Source organism: Oncorhynchus mykiss, chromosome 6 (assembly GCF_013265735.2).
Source record: "Oncorhynchus mykiss isolate Arlee chromosome 6, USDA_OmykA_1.1, whole genome shotgun sequence".
NCBI classification, from domain to species: domain Eukaryota; kingdom Metazoa; phylum Chordata; class Actinopteri; order Salmoniformes; family Salmonidae; genus Oncorhynchus; species Oncorhynchus mykiss.
Genome location: NC_048570.1, coordinates 99,449,172 through 99,470,855, shown reverse-complemented (window position 1 = coordinate 99,470,855; position 21,684 = coordinate 99,449,172). Strand labels below are relative to the sequence as shown.

Below are 21,684 nucleotides of genomic sequence, written 5' to 3'. Positions count from 1 at the left end.
TTTCCCAAGCTTTAAACATCCCAAGGAGCACTGTGCAAGCGATAATATTGAAATGGAAGGAGTATCAGACCACTGCAAATCTACCAAGACCTGACCGTCCCTCTAAACTTTCAGCTCATACAAGGAGAAGACTGATCAGAGATGCAGCCAAGAGGCCCATGATCACTCTGGATGAACTGCAGAGATCTACAGCTGAGGTGGGAGACTCTGTCCATAGGACAACAATCAGTTGTATATTGCACAAATCTGGCCTTTATGGAAGAGTGGCAAGAAGAAAGCCATTTCTTAAAGATATCCATAAAAAGTGTCGTTTAAAGTTTGCCACAAGCCACCTGGGAGACACACCAAACATGTGGAAGAAGGTGCTCTGGTCAGATGAAACCAAAATTGAACTTTTTGGCAACAATGCAAAACGTTATGTTTGGCGTAAAAGCAACACAGCTGAACACACCATCCCCACTGTCAAACATGGTGGTGGCAGCATCATGGTTTGGGCCTGCTTTTCTTCAGCAGGGACAGGGAAGATGGTTAAAATTGATGGGAAGATGGATGGAGCCAAATACAGGACCATTCTGGAAGAAAACCTGATGGAGTCTGCAAAAGACCTGAGACTGGGACGGAGATTTGTCTTCCAACAAGACAATGATCCAAAACATAAAGCAAAATCTACAATGGAATGGTTCAAAAATAAACATATCCAGGTGTTAGAATGGCCAAGTCAAAGTCCAGACCTGAATCCAATCGAGAATCTGTGGAAAGAACTGAAAACTGCTGTTCACAAATGCTCTCCATCCAACCTCACTGAGCTCGAGCTGTTTTGCAAGGAGGAATGGGAAAAAATGTCGGTCTCTCGATGTGCAAAACTGATAGAGACATACCCCAAGCGACTTACAGCTGTAATCTCAGCAAAAGGTGGCGCTACAAAGTATTAACTTAAGGGGGCTGAATAATTTTGCATGCCCAATTTTTCAGTTTTTGATTTGTTAAAATTTTTTGAAATATCCAATAAATGTCGTTCCACTTCATGATTGTGTCCCACTTGTTGTTGATTCTTCACAAAAAAATACAGTTTTATATCTTTATGTTTGAAGCCTGAAATGTGGCAAAAGGTCGCAAAGTTCAAGGGGGCCGAATACTTTCGCAAGGCACTGTACATAGAGAGAGACACCACAACACTACATAGAGAGAGACACCACAACACTACATAGAGAGAGACACCACAACACTACATAAAGAGAGACACCACAACACTACAGAGAAACACCACAACACTACAGAGAGACACCACAACATGGCAGCAACACAGATCTAATCTAAGGTAGTGTTAGTTTGTTTTGTGGTGTTGGTGTTGTCCTCCTCCTCTTCACTTGCCCAGAGCCTTGTCCAGGTTGGTCCTGATGGCGTCCAGAAAGTCGGATGTGTTGACGTAATGTTCATTCAGCTTGCAGCTGCAAAATCACATGACAGGTTGGATTAGATTAAACACTTTAATGATAGACAGGTGTGTACGACAACACTAACGGCTCTATTCAATCCGATTGCATTGTGGTAATGATGATGAAACTAAGGAGAGGAGAGGAGAGACCAGCATAACCCGAACAGAGGAGAGGAGAGACAACCCTAACGGAGGAGAACCCTAACGGAGGAGAGGAGAGACCTAACCCTGACGGAGGAGCGACCTAACCCTAACAGAGGAGAGGAGCGACCTAACCCTAACGGAGGAGCGACCTAACCCTAACGGAGGAGCGACCTAACCCTAACGGAGGAGAGACCTAACCCTTAACGGAGGAGAGGAGCGACCTAACCCTAACGGAGGAGAGGAGCGACCTAACCCTAACGGAGGAGAGGAGAGACCTAACCCTAACGGAGGAGAGGAGCGACCTAACCCTAACGGAGGAGAGGAGCAACCTAACCCTAACGGAGAAGCGACCTAACCTAACCCTTAACGGAGGAGTGACCTAACCCTTATCGGAGGAGTGACCTAACCCTTAACGGAGGAGATACCTAACCCTTAACGGAGGAGATACCTAACCCTTAACGGAGGAGAGACCTAACCCTTAAAGGAGGAGAGACCTAACCCTTAACGGAGGAGTGACCTAACCCTTAACGGAGGAGTGACCTAACCCTTAACGGAGGAGAGACCTAACCCTTAACGGAGGAGATACCAAACCCTTAACGGAGGAGATACCTAACCCTTAACGGAGGAGATACCTAACCCTTAACGGAGGAGATACCTAACCCTTAACGGAGGAGTGACCTAACCCTTAACGGAGGAGAGACCTAACCCTTAACGGAGGAGTGACCTAACCCTTAACGGAGGAGTGACCTAACCCTTAACGGAGGAGAGACCTAACCCTAACGGAGCTCCGAGACTAAACAGTATTGGTTGTTTGAAGTAACTTCTTTGCTGTTGTAATATCGCAAACAGAAAACAAGTTTCACCATTACGGATTCCAGCTTTGAAACTGGCTTATAACCCGCAATCTGATTGAATCATAGGTTTCAGTTGGCCGGGGTTATACTGTGGACATGAATGTACTGTACTGTCTAGTGTAGTCACTTGGCCAGGGTTATACTAAGGACATGACTGTACTGTATAGTGTGGTATATATGCATGTAGTCACTTGGCCAGGCCGTGGATGCAGCCGGCCAGGTCCTTGGTCATCACACCACTCTCCACGATCTCCACACACACCCTCTCCAGAGTCTGGGAGAACCTACAGGTCAACAGGGGTTAGGGTTAGTTACCTACAGGGGTCAATGAGACAACAGCATGTTAAGTATATTACAGGTTTTAGTAGTTATTGATAAAATCAAATGTTATTTGTCACATGCGCCAAATACAACAGGTGAAATGCTTACTTTACAAGCCCTTAACCAACAATGCAGTTTTAAGAAAAATAAGTGTTAAGTAAAAAATTAATTAAAAAAAGAACAAATTCTTAAAGAGCAGCAGTAAAATAACAGTAGCGAGGTTATATACTGGGGGTACCGGTACAGATGTGCAGTGGCACCGATTAGTCGAGCAGCGTGAAAGAGGGGGTGGGGGAGACAATGCAAATAGTCTGGGTAGCCATTTGATTAGATGTTCTGGAGTGTTATGGCTTGGGGGTAGAAGCTGCTAAGAAGTATTTTGGACCTAGACTTGGTGCTCCGGTACCACTTGTCGTGCAGTAGCAGAGAGAACAGTCCATGACTAGGGTGGCTGGAGTCTTTGGCAGTTGTTAGGGCCTTCCTCTGACACCGCCTGGTATAGAGGTCCTGGATGGCAGGAAGCTTGGCCCCAGTGATGTACACACTAACCACTGTAGTGCTTTGCGGCCGGAGGCCGAGCAGTTGCCATACCAGGCAGTGATGCAACCAGTCAGGATAATCTCGATGGTGCAGCTGTAGAACTTTTTGAGGATCTGGGGACCCATGCCAAATATTTTTAGTCTCCTGAGGGAGAATTAGGTTTTTTGTCACGCCCTCTTCACAACTGTCTTGGTGTGTTTGGACCATGATAGTTCGTTGGTGATGTGGACACCAAGGAACTTGAAGCTCTCAACCTGCTCCACTACAGCCCCGTCGATGAGAATGGGGGCGTGCTCGGTCCTCCTTTTTCTGTAGTCCACAATCATCTCCTTTGCCTTGATCACGTTGAGGGAGAGGTTGTTATCCTGGCACCACAAGGTCAGGTCTCTGACCTCCCAATAGGCTGTGTCATCATTGTCGGTGATCAGGCCTACCATTGCTGTGTCATCAGCAAATTTAATGATGGTGTTGGAGTCATGCCTAGCCGTGCGGTCATGAGTGAACAGGGAGTACAGGAGGGGACTAAGTATACACCCCTGAGGGGCCCCCGTGTTGAGGATCAGCGTGGTAGATGTGTTGTTACCCACCCTTACCACCTGGGGACAACCTGTCAGGAAGTCCAGGATCCAGTTGCAGAGGGATGTGTTGAGTCCCAGGGTCCTTAGCTTAGTGATGATGATGAGCTGTGAGGGCACTATGGTATTGAACGCTGAGTTGTAGTCAATTAATAGCATTCTCACGTAGGTGTTCCTTTTGTCCAGGTGGGAAAGGGCAGTGTGGAGATTAAATAGAGATCGCGTCATCTGTGGATCTGTTGTGGCGGTATGAAAATTGGAGTGGGTCTAGGGTTTCTGGGATAATGGTGTTGATGTGACCATGACCAGCCTTTCCAAGCTACAGACGTGAGTGCTACGGGTCGGTAGTCATTTAGGCAGGTTACCTGAGTGTTCTTTGGCAAAGGGACTATGGTTGTCTGCTTGAAACATGTTGGTATTACAGACTCAGTCAGGGACAGGTGGAAAATGTCAGTGAAGGCACTTGCCAGTTGGTCAGTGCATGCTCGGAATACATGTCCTGGTAATGTGAATGTACACGTCCTGGCCTTGTGAATGATGAGAGCGTAGCTGATGTGATGTACAGTCATCCGGAACAGCTGATGCTTTCATGCATGCTTCAGTGTTGCTATTCTCGAAGCAAGCATAGAAGTAATTTAGCTTGTCAGGTAGGCTCGTGTCACTGGGCAGCTCGTGGCTGTGCTTCCCTTTGTAGTCTGTAATAGTTTGCAAGCCCTGCCACATTCTATGAAAGTCGGGGCCAGTGTAGTACGATTCGATCTTAGTCCTGTATCGATGCTTTGCCTGTTTAATGGTTCGTCGGAGGGCATAACGGGATTTCTTATAAGTGCCCGGGTTAGACTCCCGCTCCTTCAAAGCGGCAGCTCTACTCTTTAGCTTAGTCCGGATGTTGCCTGTAATCCATGGCTTCTGGTTGGGGCATGTATGTACGTACGGTCACAACATCATCAATGCACTTATTGATGAAGCCAGTGACTGATGTGGTGTACTCCTCAATGCCATTGGAAGAATCTCGGAACATATACTTGTCTGTGCTAGCAAAACAGTCCTACATCATCTTACCACATCCTTATTGACCGAGTCACTGGTGCTTCCTGCTTTAGTTTTTGCATTCAAGTCCCCGGCCACTAGCTAGCGCCACTTTCTGGATGAGCGTTTTCCTGTTTGCTTATGGCCGTATACAGCTCATTGAGTGCGGACTTAGTGCCAGCATCGGTTTGTGGTGGTAAATAGACAGCTAAGAAAAATATAGATAAACTCTCTTGGTAACGGGTTTTAGTAGTTATTGAGATATTACAGGGTTTTAGTAGTTATTGAGATATTACAGGGTTTTAGTAGTTATTGAGATATTACAGGGTTTTAGTAGTTATTGAGATATTACAGGGTTTTAGTAGTTATTGAGAAATTACAGGGTTTTAGTAGTTATTGAGATATTACAGGTAAGCGTTTCAGTAGTCATTACCTGATGAGGTCTGGGTTTCCATCCAGTTTCCCTCGGTGTTCCAGCCCTCTGGTCCAGGCAAAGATACTGGCGATGGGGTTGGTGCTGGTGGGTCGGCCCTACAGGACGAGAGAGGACAGTGCCCTGTTTTTATCTGCCGCTAACATGCATCCTTCGTCCTGTCATGACTGTCCTGTGAGGATCCGACTGGATCAGATCAGCTTGGCAATGGATGACAGAAATCAGACCCTCTCACCCACAGAGGGGGGGGGGGGGGGCTGCTGGGGGGTTGACACCTCACGCCCAATTGTAAATTAAAGGAGAGAACATCCCTCTCCAAATTCACACAGGAATGTTCAACACAGAGACTTTTCCCACTGAAACTAATGTGATATGGGTTGTTATTTTGTGATGTCATAAAAAATACTGTAACTTCAAAAGTATATACACTTCATTTACGAAATCTCCATCCTTTACATTGTGAACAATGATGAAAGTATTTATGTTAAGATATTCATGTGATTTTAGGAGCCATAAGAGATCATTTGTCGCCTATAAACTTTGCACAGTAAGTAGCCGCGCATTAGTGAGGTCAGCGAGTGTGTCAGTCTGACGGAACGGTCCCTTTTGACCAGAAAGTACATCAAATTATTGGTAATAAAATGAACATTTAGACCAGAGAGGCGTGTAGTTGCAGCTCACATCCAAAGTGGTTCGAACTCTGAATATCAACGAGGTAGAGGCGAGAGGAGGCGAGAAGCTCACGGATAATGACTGGTACAGCTGATTAGCTGTCCTAAGTAAAGTATCTAGAGAAGCACATTTAAGTGGGACCATTCTACTACTCTTCAAACTGTCGTATTCTACTACTCTCATCACCCTTGTGAACCATCAACAAGGCTGGCTAGCCTATCTTCAAAGAAGCAGCTTCCAGAGCGAATGGAAGGAGAATAAACTCTGTAGTTTTGTTCAGGACGACACGACAAGTCACTGGGCAGAGAAGAGCAACAGTGGAAGAGACGGGTGAACCCTCTTGGACAATCAGAGCCTTACAAGCGTGCTGCGGAAAGGCTCAACAACCTTCCTATGAAGGACCTGGTTCCGACAGAGATCCATGGCAAACTAAGGAATTTACACATAAAAACATGAATGCTTTCTTACTCCAAATGGGTGGCGTGTCATGTGCAAAGTATATGATTACTGTGAGAGTAGTTCCTCCAATGTATCAACGGGTTAGGGTTAGGGTTACCCTAACCCCAACCCAAAGTATATGATTACTGTGAGAGTAGTTCCTCCAATGTATCAACGGGTTAGGGTTACCCTAACCCCAACCCAAAGTATATGATTACTGTGAGAGTAGTTCCTCCAGTGTATCAAAGGTTTAGGGTTAGGGTTACCCTAACCCAAAGTATATGATTACTGTGAGAGTAGTTCCTCCAATGTATCAACGATAAGTGTCTCTCTCTCCCTCTCCATCTCCTTTGTAACAAGTTGTGTCAGTACGCTAGGGACCTGTTCCTAATGTATTAAGTGTGTCTGTTTATCCTGTGTTATCATTTAGTTAGCTAGTAAATAAATTATTAAACCAATTTGTGTAGTACTGAATCATAAGTAAGGCTGGGTTTTTTGCAGATGCAGGTTACGACTGTTCAGAATGATGATATGACACGAGGTTATGATTAATACGTTGGTTTATGATAGGTAAACCCTTTAGATTTTCATTCGGGAGATGGTAACTCTTTAAACAACCGCTTTCATGGTGCCTCAAATTCCTAATGAGTTCATTGTTACATGTTTAATTTATTCGGGTAACAATTAAACATAGTTGATTAGATAAATAACAGGCAATAGAATAATGAAAGTAAAGTCACGACAATCCTGATCCTGCCCATTTTACAATAGAATATTATAATATAATAATATATATCAGAATATATACAGCACCAGTCAAGTCAAGTTTGTACCAGTCAAAAGTTTAGAACACCTACTCATTCAAGGGTTTTTCTTTATTTGTACAATTTTCTACATTGTAGAATAATAGTGAAGACATCAACACTATGAAATAACACATGGAATCATGTAGTGACCAGAAAAGTGATAAAGAAATCAAAATATATTTTGTATTTCAGATTCTTCAAAGTAGTCAACCTGTGCCTTATGTGTTATTTCATAGTGTTGATGTCTTCACTATTATTCTACAATGTAGAAAATTGTACAAATAAAGAAAAACCCTTGAATGAGTAGGTGTTCTAGAACCCTGGAATGAGTAGGTGTTCTAGAACCCTGGAATGAGTAGGTGTGTCCAAACTTTTGACTGGTACTGTATGTATTATTTTATCATCTAAAAATGTGGGTACAATCAGAATGAGGACAAGATCAGGACAAACAATTCATGTTAGAACCAGGTATTAACATGCCTAGTGAAATGGTTCTGGTAGCTCTACCATACAGGAGGATAGTTTTAACAGTGACATGGTGGTCTACCCTACAAGAGGAGAGGATATTTGTAACAGTTACTGTCTATGCAACAGCAGCAGCATTAGCAATTAGACTGAATTTCCCACCAGCGTGGAAAGGTCCTAATGCTCAGTTGCTGGTTACCATGGCGTGAGTCAGGGATAGAATTAGGGTTAGAGGTTCCTTACCCTCTGGTGTTGGCGGTAGTGCCGTGTCACAGTGCCGTGGGCTGCCTCTGCCTCAATGGTCTTCCCATCAGGACACACCAACACTGACGTCATTAGACCCAGGGAGCCAAAACCTATGCAACAACAACAAGAGGGTGTCTATGAGGACTGGCCACCCTTCATAGCCTGGTTCCTCTCTAGGTTCTGGCTTTTCTAGGAAGTTTTTCCTTGCCACCTTCTACACCTGCATTGCTTGCTGTTTGGGGTTTTAGGCTGGGTTTGTGACATCAGCTGATGTAAGAAGGGCTTTATAAATACATTTGATTTGATTTGATATACTATTACAGGCACCCGACCAGGCCCAGATCCCGGTGATTCGCTGGAAAAGGAAATGGAGGTTTTGCGGAAAGAGATCAGGGTGCCTTGTGAGGATCAGGCGACGAGTGTCTAATCTGCCCTTGCCTTCCATCCTGCTAGCTAACGTTCAATTGCTGGGAAAATAAATCTAACAAACTGAAAACACGTACATCTTACCTACAGGACATTTATAACTGTAATATCTTATGTTTCACCGAGTCGTGGCTGAACGACGATATTAAGAACATACAACTGGCGGGTTATACACTATCGTCAGGACAGAACAGCAGCCTCTGGTAAGACATTTGTAAACAATAGCTGGTGCACAATATCTAAGGAAGTCTCAAGGTTTTGCTCGCCTGAGGTAGAGTATCTCATGCATGATAAACTGTAGACCGCACTATCTACCTCTAGAGTTTTCATCTGTATTTTTCGTGGCTGTTTACATACCACCACAGCCCGAGGCTGGCACTAAAACCACACTAAATGAGCTGTATTCCACCAAAAGCAAACAGAAAAGCGCTCATCCAGAGGCGGCGCTCCTAGTGGCCGGGGACTTTAATGCAGGGAAAATTAATTAAGTTTCCCTAATTTCTATCAGCATGTTAAATGTGCAACCAGAGGGAAAAAAATTCTAGACCACCTTTACTCCACACACAGAGCCACGTACAAAGCTCTCCCTCACCCTCCATTTGGCAAATATGACCATAACTCTATCCTCCTGATTCCTGCTTACAAGCAAAAATTAAAGCAGGAAGCACCAGTAACTTGGTCTATAAAAAAGTGGTCAGATGAAGCAGATGCTAAGCTACAGGACTGTTTTGCTAGTACAGACAGGAATATGTTACGGGATTCTTCCGGTGACATTGAGGAGTACACCACATCAGTCACTGGCTTTATCAATAAGTGCATCGAGGACATCGTCCCCACAGTGACTGTACATACTCCGAGCATGCGCTGACCAACTGGCAAGTGTCTTCACTGACATTTTCAACCTCTCCCTGTCTGAGTCTGTAATACCAACAAGTTTCAAGCAGACTACCATAGTCCCTGTGCCCAAGAACACCAAGGTAACCTGCCTAAATGACTACTGACCCGTAGCACTCACGTCTGTAGCCATGAAATTCTTTAAAAGGCCCTTTGGGCATCGGTGTAAAAATACTTTAAAGTACGACTTGTGTAGTTTTTTGTGGTATCTGTAATTTTGGCAACCTTTACTTCACTACATTCGTAAAGAAAATAATGTACTTTTTACTCCATACATTTTCCTTGACACCCAAAATAACATCCCCTGGTCATCCCTACTGCCACTGGTGTGGCAGACTCACTAAACACAAATGCCTTGTTTGTAAATCATGTCTGAGTGATGTCTGGCTATCCGTCAATAAAAGTACAAAAAATACAATGGTGCCGTCTGGTTTGCTTAATATAAGGAATTTGAAATAGTTTATATTTTTACTTTTACTTTTGACACTTAAGTACATTGTTCCCCTGGCTATCCGTCAATAAAAAAATAAACTACAATTGTGTCGTCTGGTTTAATATAAGGAATTTGAAATGATTTATACTTTTAAGTGTCATTAATATTTATAACATGTTTTTATCTGGACACTTTCTGTTTAACTGGAATTGTTCCTTGATGTAGGCTACTACCACTTTTAGTCTTCATCTTTACTACACTACTCACTGTGAAGAATGTTGAATGGGTGAAGACAAAGGAGAGCTCTCCAGTAGGTACCAAAACATTCAAAGGCCCTTTTCTCAAAAGTGAGTTTACAAGTTAATCAACATTCAAAGCAGATGAAGTGTATGAAATACCATTTTGTAGCTCTGAGTATCTACTTTTATCCAATGTAAAAATTAAAAAGAAATTAAAAATAAAATGTTGCTACATAAGACCAATTTGAGCTGGTCAGTCACATTTAAACTTTTAATTTTTAATTTCTTTTTTTATATCTCAAAAAACATAATTCCACTTTGACAATATGGGGTATTGTGTGTAGGCCAGTGATACAAAATCGAAATTGTATTAATTTTAAATTCAGGCTGTAACTCTACAAAATGTGTAAAAAGTCAAGGGATGTGAACACTTTCTAAAGGAACTGTACATCCAGACTTTCTGATGTGATTATACTTTAAGAGGACTCCTGCTAGCTACAAGGTGGACCTTTCTCAGCAATAAAAACATGAAACCCTTAGAAGTTAAGAGAAAATATGAGGTTATATTGGACGATGATTGGAACATATGTATGTACAGTTAGACTGTGGTTTCACCTTGAGCCAGTATGTCAGACTGAACGTTTTCATAATAATAATAACTATATTACTGTATGTATAAACAGTATATTATATATTAGTGTTGGTCTCACATTGGGACAGTATGTCAGACTGAAGAATTCCATTATGGTTTTATTATCATTATATATTATTACTGTATGTACAGTACCTGTCAAAAGTTTGCACACACCTACTCATTCAAGGGTTTTTCTTTATTTGTAAAATATTAGTGAAGACATTAAAACTGTGAAATAAAACATATGGAATCATGTAGTAACCAAAAAAGTGTTAAACAAATCAAAATAGATTTTAGATTCTTCAAAGTATCCACCCTTTGCCTCGATGACAGCTTTGCACACTCTTGGCATTGTCTGAAACAGCATCATGAGGAATGCTTTTCCAAGGAGTTCCCACATATGCTGAGCACTTGTTGGCTGCTTTTCCATCACTCTGCGGTCCAACTTATCCCAAACCATCTCAACTGGGTTGAGGTCAGATGATTGTGGAGGCCAGATCATCTGATGCAGCACTCCAATACTCTCCTTGGTCAAATAACCCTTACACAGTGTGGCGCTGTGTTGGGTCACTGTCCTGTTAAAAAACAAATGATAGTCCCACTAAGCACAAACAAGATGGGATGGCGTATTGCTGCAGAATGCTGTGGTAGTCATGCTGGTTAAGTGTGCCTTGAATTTTAAATAAATCACTGACAGTGTCACAAGCAAAGCACCATCACACCTCCTCCTCCATGCTTCACGGTGTGAACCACACATGTGGAGATCCTACGTTCACCTACTCTGCGTCTCACAAACACACGGCGGTTGGAACCAAAAATCTCAAATTTAGACTCATGAGACCAAAGGACAGATTTCCACCGGTCTAATGTCCAAATCTGTCCAATGTCCATTGCTCATGTTTCTTGGCCCAAGCAAGTCTCTTATTGGTGTCCTTTAGTAGTGATTTCATTGCAGCAATTTGACCATGAAGGCCTGATTCAAGCAGTCTCCTCTGAACAGTTGATGTTGAGATGTGTCTGTTACTTGAACTCTGTGAAGCATTTATGAACATGTCCTCTGCAGCAGAGGTAATTTTGGGTCTTCCATTCCTGTGGCGGTCCTCATGAGAGCCAGTTTCATCATAGCGCTTGATGGTTTTGAGAATGCCAAGAGTTTGCAAAGCTGTCGTCAAGTCAAAGGTTGGCTACTTTAAAGAATTTTAAATATAAAATATGTTTAGATTTATTTAACACTTTTTTGGTTACTACATGATTTCATATGTGTTATTTTATAGTTTTTATGTCTTCACTATTATTTTACAATGTAGAAAATCGTAAAAATCAAGAAAAACCATTGAATGAGTAGGCGTCCAAACTTTTGACTGGTACTGTATATACAGTATATTATATATTAGTGTTGGTCTCACCTTGAGCCAATATGTCAGACTGAACGTCTCCATCGTAGTTCTTGCAGGCCCAGACGAAGGCTCCGGAGGACTTGAGGACTTGTGCTACCATGTCATCAATGAGGCGGTGCTCGTACCAGATCTTCAGCCTGTCAAACTCTGGCTTGTAGTTCCTGTAGAGAACACAGGGGAGCTTTTAAAGCAGGCCTAGATTAACTGTTAACACTGGGGAAGAATCAGCAAGGAATGATACTGTCTACCTTGGCAAGCCACTTTGGCATGTCAATAACTTTATATGGTTTTTATGTGATCTTTTTTTATGGTGAATAGACTGTGGCCTCTATTCAATCCGTATCATGGAATTTCAGCATGGTAAAGAATGATAAGAAAATGGCGCCAGAGGGGATGGCTACCGTTTTACAGGCTCCTAACCAATTGTGCTATTTTGTGTGTTTTTTCGCATTGTTTGTAACTTATTTTGTACATAATGCTGATGCTACCATCTCTTATGGCCGAAAAGAGCTTCTGGATTACTCACCTCAAACTGGATGAAGATTTTTTTTCTTTAATGAGTATGACGTGAATGACATAATGTTGCTCCCAGACAAGGCCAAAATCCCTTTTATTCACACGAAGAAAGGAAGGAAATAACATGGGTGCAGATCAGGGTGCCTTGTGAGAATTTGTCGGCTACTGGGTAACCCGCCTCTACCATCCGTTCTATTGGCCATCGTGCAATCACTGGAGAATAAACTGGATGAGCTCCGTTCGAGACTAATGGGACATTAACATTGTTATATCTTATGTTTCACTGAATCATGGCTGAACGACGACAACGATAATATAAAGTTGGCTGGGTTTTCCGTACATCGGCAGGACAGAACAGCTATGTCAGGTAAGACAAGGGGTGGGTGTGTGTCTATTTGTCAATAACAGCTGGTGCGCGATACAGGACTAAGATTGAATCCTACTCCACCAGCTCTGATGCTCGTCGGTTGTGGCAGGGCTTGCAAGCTATTACAGACTACAAAGAGAAACCCAGCCGCGAGCTGCCAAGTGACGCCTTCCAGATGGGCTAAATGCTTTTCATGCTCGCTTCGAGGCAAGCAACACTGAAGCATGCATGAGAGCATCAGCTGTTTCAGATGACTGTGTGATTAGCCGACGTGAGCAAAACCTTTAAAACAGGTCAACATTCACAAGGTAGCGGGGTCAGATGGATTACCAGGACGTGTACTCAGAGTATGTGTGGACTAACTGGCAAGTGTCTTCACTGACATTTCCAACCTCTCCCTGACCAAGTCTGTAGTACCTACATGTTTCAAGCAGACCACCATAGTCCCTGTGACCAAGAAAGCAAAGGTAACCTGCTTAAATGACTACTGCTGCTCTGTAGCATTCATGTCGGTAGCCATGAAGTACTTTGAAAGGCTGGTCATGGCTAACATCACCTCCATCATCCCGGAAACGCTAGACCCACTCCAATTCGCATATCGCCCCAACAGATGAAGCAATCCCAATCGCACTCAACACTGCCCTTTACCACCTGGACACAAGGAACACCTATGTGAGAATGCTGTTCATTGACTAAAGCTCAACGATCAACACCATAGTGCCCACAAAGCTCACCAATAAGCTAAGGACCCTGGGACTAAACACCTCCCTCTGCAACTGGATCCTGGACTTCCTGATGGGCCATCCCCAGGTGGTAAGGGTAGGCAACAACACATCTGCCACGTCGATCCTCAACACAGAGGCCCCTCAGGGGTGCGTGCTTAGTCCCCTCCTTAGTCCCATTCACAAACGACTGTGTGGCAAGCACGACTCCATCACCATCATTAAGTTTGCTGATGACACCAAGGTGGTAGGCCTGATCACCGACAACAATGAGACAGTCGGTCAGAGGCCGTCAGAGACCTGGCTGTGTGGCCCTCAACGTGATCAAGACAAAGGAGATGATCGTGGACTACAGGAAAAGGAGGACCCAGCACACCCCCATTCACATCGACGGGGCTGTAGTGGAACAGGTTGAGAGCTTCAAGTTCCTTGGCGTCCACATCACCAACAAACTATCATGGTCCAAACACTCAAAGACAGTCGTGAAGAGGGCACGACAATGCCTTTTCCCCCTCAGGGGCTTGAAAAGATTTGGCATGGGTCTCCAGATCTTCAAAAAGTTCAGCTGCACCATTGAGAGCATCCTGACCAGTTGCATCACTACCTGGTATGGCATCATTACCTGGTATGGCATCACTACCTGGTATGGCAACTGCTCGACATCCGATCATAAGGTGCTACGAGGGTAGTGCGTCCGGCCCAGTACATCACTGGGGCCAAGCTTCGTGCTATCCAGGACCTCCATATTAGGCCGTGTCAGGCGAAGGCCCAAAAATGTGTCAAAGACTACAGTAACCCAGTCATAGACTGTTCTCTCTGCTACCGCACTGTCATGGTCCACCTGTCACCAGAGGGCGTTAGAGACCATCCTAGAGACATTGACGACACTCAGGTGTGTCCAATTTACCCATTATGATTTCCCTGTTAAACGAAGTGATTTCTATTGTCCTTTGCAAAAGCTTGAATTATTTACCATGTGCGTTCGTTTCCTGGGTGAGTTTTTGAGACTTAGTGTTTGTTGTTTTTTCAAGTATACTGTGATCCTGTGGCCACCGTTTCTCAGTAAAGTATTATGTTTATCCTGAACCACTGATTCCTCGTCTGGACTCTTCTCTGCACCTGCCTCCAACCTTATCACATTACAGCAAGCTTCTGCCAAAACATTGACCCAGCAGAGATCACCCAGATCAAGAATGTTGTTACCCACCTGGACTCCATCACCTTCCTGATTACCTCCCCTACATCTGTCACTCCCTTTGGTTTCTGTTCCTTTGTTTTACAGTGCCTTGCGAAAGTATTCGGCCCCCTTGAACTTTGCGACCTTTTGCCACATTTCAGGCTTCAAACATAAAGATATAAAACTGTATTTTTTTGTGAAGAATCAACAACAAGTGGGACACAATCATGAAGTGGAACGACATTTATTGGATATTTCAAACTTTTTTAACAAATCAAAAACTGAAAAATTGGGCGTGCAAAATTATTCAGCCCCCTTAAGTTAATACTTTGTAGCGCCACCTTTTGCTGCGATTACAGCTGTAAGTCGCTTGGGGTATGTCTCTATCAGTTTTGCACATCGAGAGACTGAAATTTTTTCCCATTCCTCCTTGCAAAACAGCTCGAGTTCAGTGAGGTTGGATGGAGAGCATTTGTGAACAGCAGTTTTCAGTTCTTTCCACAGATTCTCGATTGGATTCAGGTCTGGACTTTGACTTGGCCATTCTAACACCTGGACATGTGTGTTTTTGAACCATTCCATTGTAGATTTTGCTTTATGTTTTGGATCATTGTCTTGTTGGAAGACAAATCTCCGTCCCAGTCTCAGGTCTTTTGCAGACTCCATCAGGTTTTCTTCCAGAATGGTCCTGTATTTGGCTCCATCCATCTTCCCATCAATTTTAACCATCTTCCCTGTCCCTGCTGAAGAAAAGCAGGCCCAAACCATGATGCTGCCACCACCATGTTTGACAGTGGGGATGGTGTGTTCAGTGTGACGAGCTGTGTTGCTTTTACGCCAAACATAACATTTTGCATTGTTGCCAAAAAGTTCAATTTTGGTTTCATCTGACCAGAGCACCTTCTTCCACATGTTTGGTGTGTCTCCCAGGTGGCTTGTGGCAAACTTTAAACAACACTTTTTATGGATATCTTTAAGGCTTTCTTCTTGCCACTCTTCCATAAAGGCCAGATTTGTGCAATAGACAACTGATTGTTGTCCTATGGACAGAGTCTCCCACCTCAGCTGTAGATCTCTGCAGTTCATCCAGAGTGATCATGGGCCTCTTGGCTGCATCTCTGATCAGTCTTCTCCTTGTATGAGCTGAAAGTTTAGAGGGACGGCCAGGTCTTGGAAGGAGTATCAGACCACTGCAAATCTACCATTTCAATATTATCGCTTGCACAGTGCTCCTTGGGATGTTTAAAGCTTGGGAAATCTTTTTGTATCCAAATCCGGCTTTAAACTTCTTCACAACAGTATCTCGGACCTGCCTGGTGTGTTCCTTGTTCTTCATGATGCTCTCTGCGCTTTTAACGGACCTCTGAGACTATCACAGTGCAAGTGCATTTATACTGAGACTTGATTACACACAGGTGGATTGTATTTATTATCATTAGTCATTTAGGTCAACATTGGATCATTCAGAGATCCTCACTGAACTTCTGGAGAGAGTTTGTCTAACTCCATCAAGGATGAACTGGCCTCTCGGGAACTGGAAGAGGACCTTGAGTCCCTGATAATTCTGGCAACCAGAATCGACAACTGCCTCAGAGAACACGTGAAACAGCGCCTTTTTGACACCACCCCATTATCCTGGTTTCCTGAGTACCCCAAGCTCCCCGAACCCATTATTGAGGAGCCAATGCAGCTGGGACGCACATGTCTGAGCCCACAGGTGCATGTGCGAAGGCTTCTGCCTCTACTGCGGAGGTCTCGATTTCGATTTCAGCCTATCGCCCGGGATCCAAGAATCAGAAAGCAGACGCCCTGTCCCGCCAACAAGATGTCCCTAACGAGGAGAGGGACTCCGAGCCCATCATCCCCAGCTCCCACATTGTGGCCGCTGTGATATGGAGTATTGAGACCACGATCCGACAAGCCCAGACCCGAGAACCTGACCCTGGTGGGGAACCCACTAACAGACTCTACGTTCTGCAATCAGCCCGTTCTCGAGTACTACAATGGGGACACTCCTCTAAATTACCTGGGCATCCAGGGGTTAATCGGACTCTGGAGTTCCTGAGGCAGAAATTCTGGTGGCTCAACATGATTGAGGTGAGATCCTTTGTTGTGCCCTGTTCCACCTGTGCCCAAAGCAAGTCCTTACGCCAGCAACCGGCTGGGTTGCTACAACCTCTGCCCATTCCCAGCGAGCCCTGGTCCCACCTGTCTGTAGACTTTATCAGAGGGTTACCTCCATCCCAAGGGCTTACCACTACCCTGGTGGTCGTTGATCGGTTCTCCAAGGCAGCCCATTTCATTGCCTTAGACAAGTTGCCTTCAGCGAAGAAGACCGCTGATCTCATGATTACCCATCTCTTTCAACTACACCTGTCGGATTCGACGCATGTGACAACTACAATTTCTTTGATGATTTTGATTGAAATTTAAAGGCAATGTTCCCGCGTTAGCAGAGACTGCATCCACGGTAAACACTGCAGATGTCATCTCAATAGGAAATGACCTTTACATTTCCAGTGCTCTATCAGGCGATACAGATTGAATAGTTGTTCTTCTAGTTAGGTATAATATGGTGAATAGACTTTATATATGGTTATAAATATGGTGAATAGACTATATCTAGTTAATTATAAATATGGTGAATAGACTATATCTAGTTATAAATAGATATGGTGAATAGACTATATCTAGTTATAAATATGGTGAATAGACTATATCTAGTTAATTATAAATATGGTGAATAGACTATATCTAGTTATAAATAGATATGGTGAATAGACTATATCTAGTTATAAATATGGTGAATAGACTATATATATGGTTATAAATATGGTGAATAGACTATATCTAGTTAATTATAACTATGGTGAATAGACTATATCTAGTTAATTATAACTATGGTGAATAGACTATATCTAGTTAATTATAACTATGGTGAATAGACTATATCTAGTTATAAATATGGTGAATAGACTATATCTAGTTATAAATATGGTGAATAGACTATATCTAGTTAATTATAACTATGGTGAATAGACTATATCTAGTTAATTATAACTATGGTGAATAGACTATATCTAGTTAATTATAACTATGGTGAATAGACTATATCTAGTTAATTATAACTATGGTGAATATACTATATCTAGTTAATTATAACTATGGTGAATAGACTATATATATGTTTATAAATATGGTGAATAGACTATATATATGTTTATAAATATGGTGAATAGACTATATATATGTTTATAAATATGGTGAATAGACTATATATATGTTTATAAATATGGTGAATAGACTAGATCTAGTTAATTATAAATATGGTGAATAGACTAGATCTAGTATAAATATGGTGAATAGACTATATATATGTTTATAAATATGGTGAATAGACTATATCTAGTTAATTATAAATATGGTGAATAGACTATATATATGTTTATAAATATGGTGAATAGACTATATCTAGTATAAATATGGTGAATAGACTATATCTAGTTAATTATAAATATGGTGAATAGACTATATCTAGTTAATTATAAATATGGTGAATATACTATATCTAGTTATAAATATGGTGAATAGACTATATCTAGTTAATTATAAATATGGTGAATAGACTATATCTAGTTAATTATAAATATGGTGAATATACTATATCTAGTATAAATATGGTGAATAGACTATATCTAGTTAATTATAAATATGGTGAATAGACTATATCTAGTTAATTATAAATATGGTGAATAGACTATATCTAGTATAAATATGGTGAATAGACTATATCTAGTTAATTATAAATATGGTGAATAGACTATATCTAGTTAATTATAAATATGGTGAATATACTATATCTAGTATAAATATGGTGAATAGACTATATCTAGTTAATTATAAATATGGTGAATAGACTATATCTAGTTAATTATAAATATGGTGAATAGACTATATCTAGTTATAAATATGGTGAATAGACTATATCTAGTTATAAATATGGAGAATAGACTATATCTAGTTAATTATAAATATGGTGAATAGACTATATCTAGTTAGTTATAGATATGGTGAATAGACTATATCTAGTTAATTATAAATATGGTGAATAGACTATATCTAGTTAGTTATAGATATGGTGAATAGACTATATCTAGTTAATTATAAATATGGTGAATAGACTATATCTAGTATAAATATGGTGAATAGACTATATCTAGTTAATTATAAATATGGTGAATAGACTATATCTAGTTAGTTATAGATATGGTGAATAGACTATATCTAGTTAATTATAAATATGGTGAATAGACTATATCTAGTATAAATATGGTGAATAGACTATATCTAGTTAGTTATACATATGGTGAATATACTAGATCTAGTTAATTATAAATATGGTGAATAGACTATATCTAGTTAATTATAAATATGGTGAATAGACTATATCTAGTTAATTATAAATATGGTGAATAGACTATATATATGGTTATAAATATGGTGAATAGACTATATCTAGTTAGTTATAAATATGGTGAATATACTATATCTAGTTAGTTATAAATATGGTGAATATACTATATCTAGTTAGTTATAAATATGGTGAATAGACTATATCTAGTTAGTTATAAATATGGTGAATAGACTAGATCTAGTTAATTATAAATATGGTGAATAGACTATATCTAGTTAATTATAAATATGGTGAATAGACTATATCTAGTTAGTTATAAATATGGTGAATATACTAGATCTAGTTAGTTATAAATATGGTGAATATACTATATCTAGTTAGTTATAAATATGGTGAATATACTAGATCTAGTTAATTATAAATATGGTGAATAGACTATATCTAGTTAATTATAAATATGGTGAATAGACTATATCTAGTTAATTATAAATATGGTGAATAGACTATATATATGGTTATAAATATGGTGAATAGACTATATCTAGTTAGTTATAAATATGGTGAATATACTATATCTAGTTAGTTATAAATATGGTGAATATACTAGATCTAGTTAGTTATAAATATGGTGAATAGACTATATCTAGTATAAATATGGTGAATAGACTATATCTAGTTAATTATAAATATGGTGAATAGACTATATCTAGTTAATTATAAATATGGTGAATATACTATATCTAGTTAATTATAAATATGGTGAATAGACTATATCTAGTTAATTATAACTATGGTGAATAGACTATATCTAGTTAATTATAAATATGGTGAATAGACTATATCTAGTATAAATATGGTGAATAGACTAGATCTAGTTATAAATATGGTGAATAGACTATATCTAGTTAATTATAAATATGGTGAATAGACTATATCTAGTTAATTATAAATATGGTGAATATACTATATCTAGTTAATTATAAATATGGTGAATAGACTATATCTAGTATAAATATGGTGAATAGACTAGATCTAGTTATAAATATGGTGAATAGACTATATCTAGTTATAAATATGGTGAATAGACTATATATATGTTTATACATATGGTGAATAGACTATATCTAGTATAAATATGGTGAATAGACTATATCTAGTATAAATATGGTGAATAGACTATATCTAGTATAAATATGGTGAATAGACTATATCTAGTATAAATATGGTGAATAGACTATATATATAGTTATAAATATGGTGAATAGACTATATCTAGTTAGTTATAGATATGGTGAATAGACTATATCTACAGTAGTTAGGTATAGTCTATATCTAGAATAGTATAAATGTGGAATGCAGTGCAACTCTATACAGTAGGCTGCCAGTTGCATGTCTTACTCCTCAAAGATCTCTACTTCCGGCGCCGACAGAGATGGCCGCCTCGCTTCGCGTTCCTAGGAAACTATGCAGTTTTTTGTTTTTTTACGTGTTATTTCTTACATTAGTACCCCAGGTCATCTTAGGTTTCATTACATACAGTCGAGAAGAACTACTGAATATAAGATCAGCATCAACTCACCATCAGTACGACCAAGAATATGTTTTTCGCGACGCGGATCCTGTGTTCTGCCTTACAAACAGGACAACGGAGTGGATCCTATGCAGCGACCCAAAAAAACGACTCCGAAAGAGAGGGAAACGAGGCGGTCTTCTGGTCAGACTCCGGAGACGGGCACAGCGCGCACCACTCCCTAGCATTCTTCTTGCCAATGTCCAGTCTCTTGACAACAAGGTTGATGAAATCCGAGCAAGGGTAGCATTCCAGAGGGACATCAGAGACTGTAACGTTCTTTGCTTCACGGAAACGTGGCTTACTGGAGAGACGCTATCCGAAGCGGTGCAGCCAACAGGTTTCTCCACGCATCGCGCAGACAGGAAAAAACATATTTCTGGTAAAAAGAGGGGCGGGGGCGTATGCCTTATGACTAACGTGACATGGTGCGATGAAAGAAACATACAGGAACTCAAATCCTTCTGTTCACCTGATTTAGAATTCCTCACAATCAAATGTAGACCGCATTATCTACCAAGAGAATTCTCTTCGATTATAATCACAGCCGTATATATCCCCCCCCAAGCAGACACATCGATGGCTCTGAACGAACTTTATTTAACTCTCTGCAAACTGGAAACAATTTATCCGGAGGCTGCATTCATTGTAGCTGGGGATTTTAACAAGGCTAATCTGAAAACAAGACTCCCCAAATTTTATCAGCATATCGATTGCGCAACCAGGGGAGGAAAGACCTTGGACCATTGTTACTCTAACTTCCGCGACGCATATAAGGCCCTGCCCCGCCCCCCTTTCGGAAAAGCTGACCACGACTCCATTTTGTTGATCCCTGCCTACAGACAGAAACTAAAACAAGAGGCTCCCACGCTGAGGTCTGTCCAACGCTGGTCCGACCAAGCTGACTCCACACTCCAAGACTGCTTCCATCACGTGG

General features: G+C 41.0%; 1 protein-coding gene across 1 annotated transcript in view; it reads right to left on the bottom strand.

Moving 5' to 3' along the window:
- Positions 1 to 1,205: 1,205 nt before the first annotated feature.
- Positions 1,206 to 21,684, bottom strand: part of LOC110498619 (isocitrate dehydrogenase [NADP], mitochondrial-like) — a 44,965-nt gene continuing 24,486 nt past the window's right edge. The window contains exons 7-11 of the mRNA XM_036981706.1: positions 11,991 to 12,155; positions 7,956 to 8,068; positions 5,332 to 5,429; positions 2,625 to 2,717; positions 1,206 to 1,448 (exon numbers count right to left, since the gene is read on the bottom strand). Of these exons, the coding sequence (XP_036837601.1) occupies positions 1,364 to 1,448; positions 2,625 to 2,717; positions 5,332 to 5,429; positions 7,956 to 8,068; positions 11,991 to 12,155 (554 nt within the window). The 3' untranslated portion in view covers positions 1,206 to 1,363. The remainder of the gene's footprint in view (positions 1,449 to 2,624; positions 2,718 to 5,331; positions 5,430 to 7,955; positions 8,069 to 11,990; positions 12,156 to 21,684) is intronic.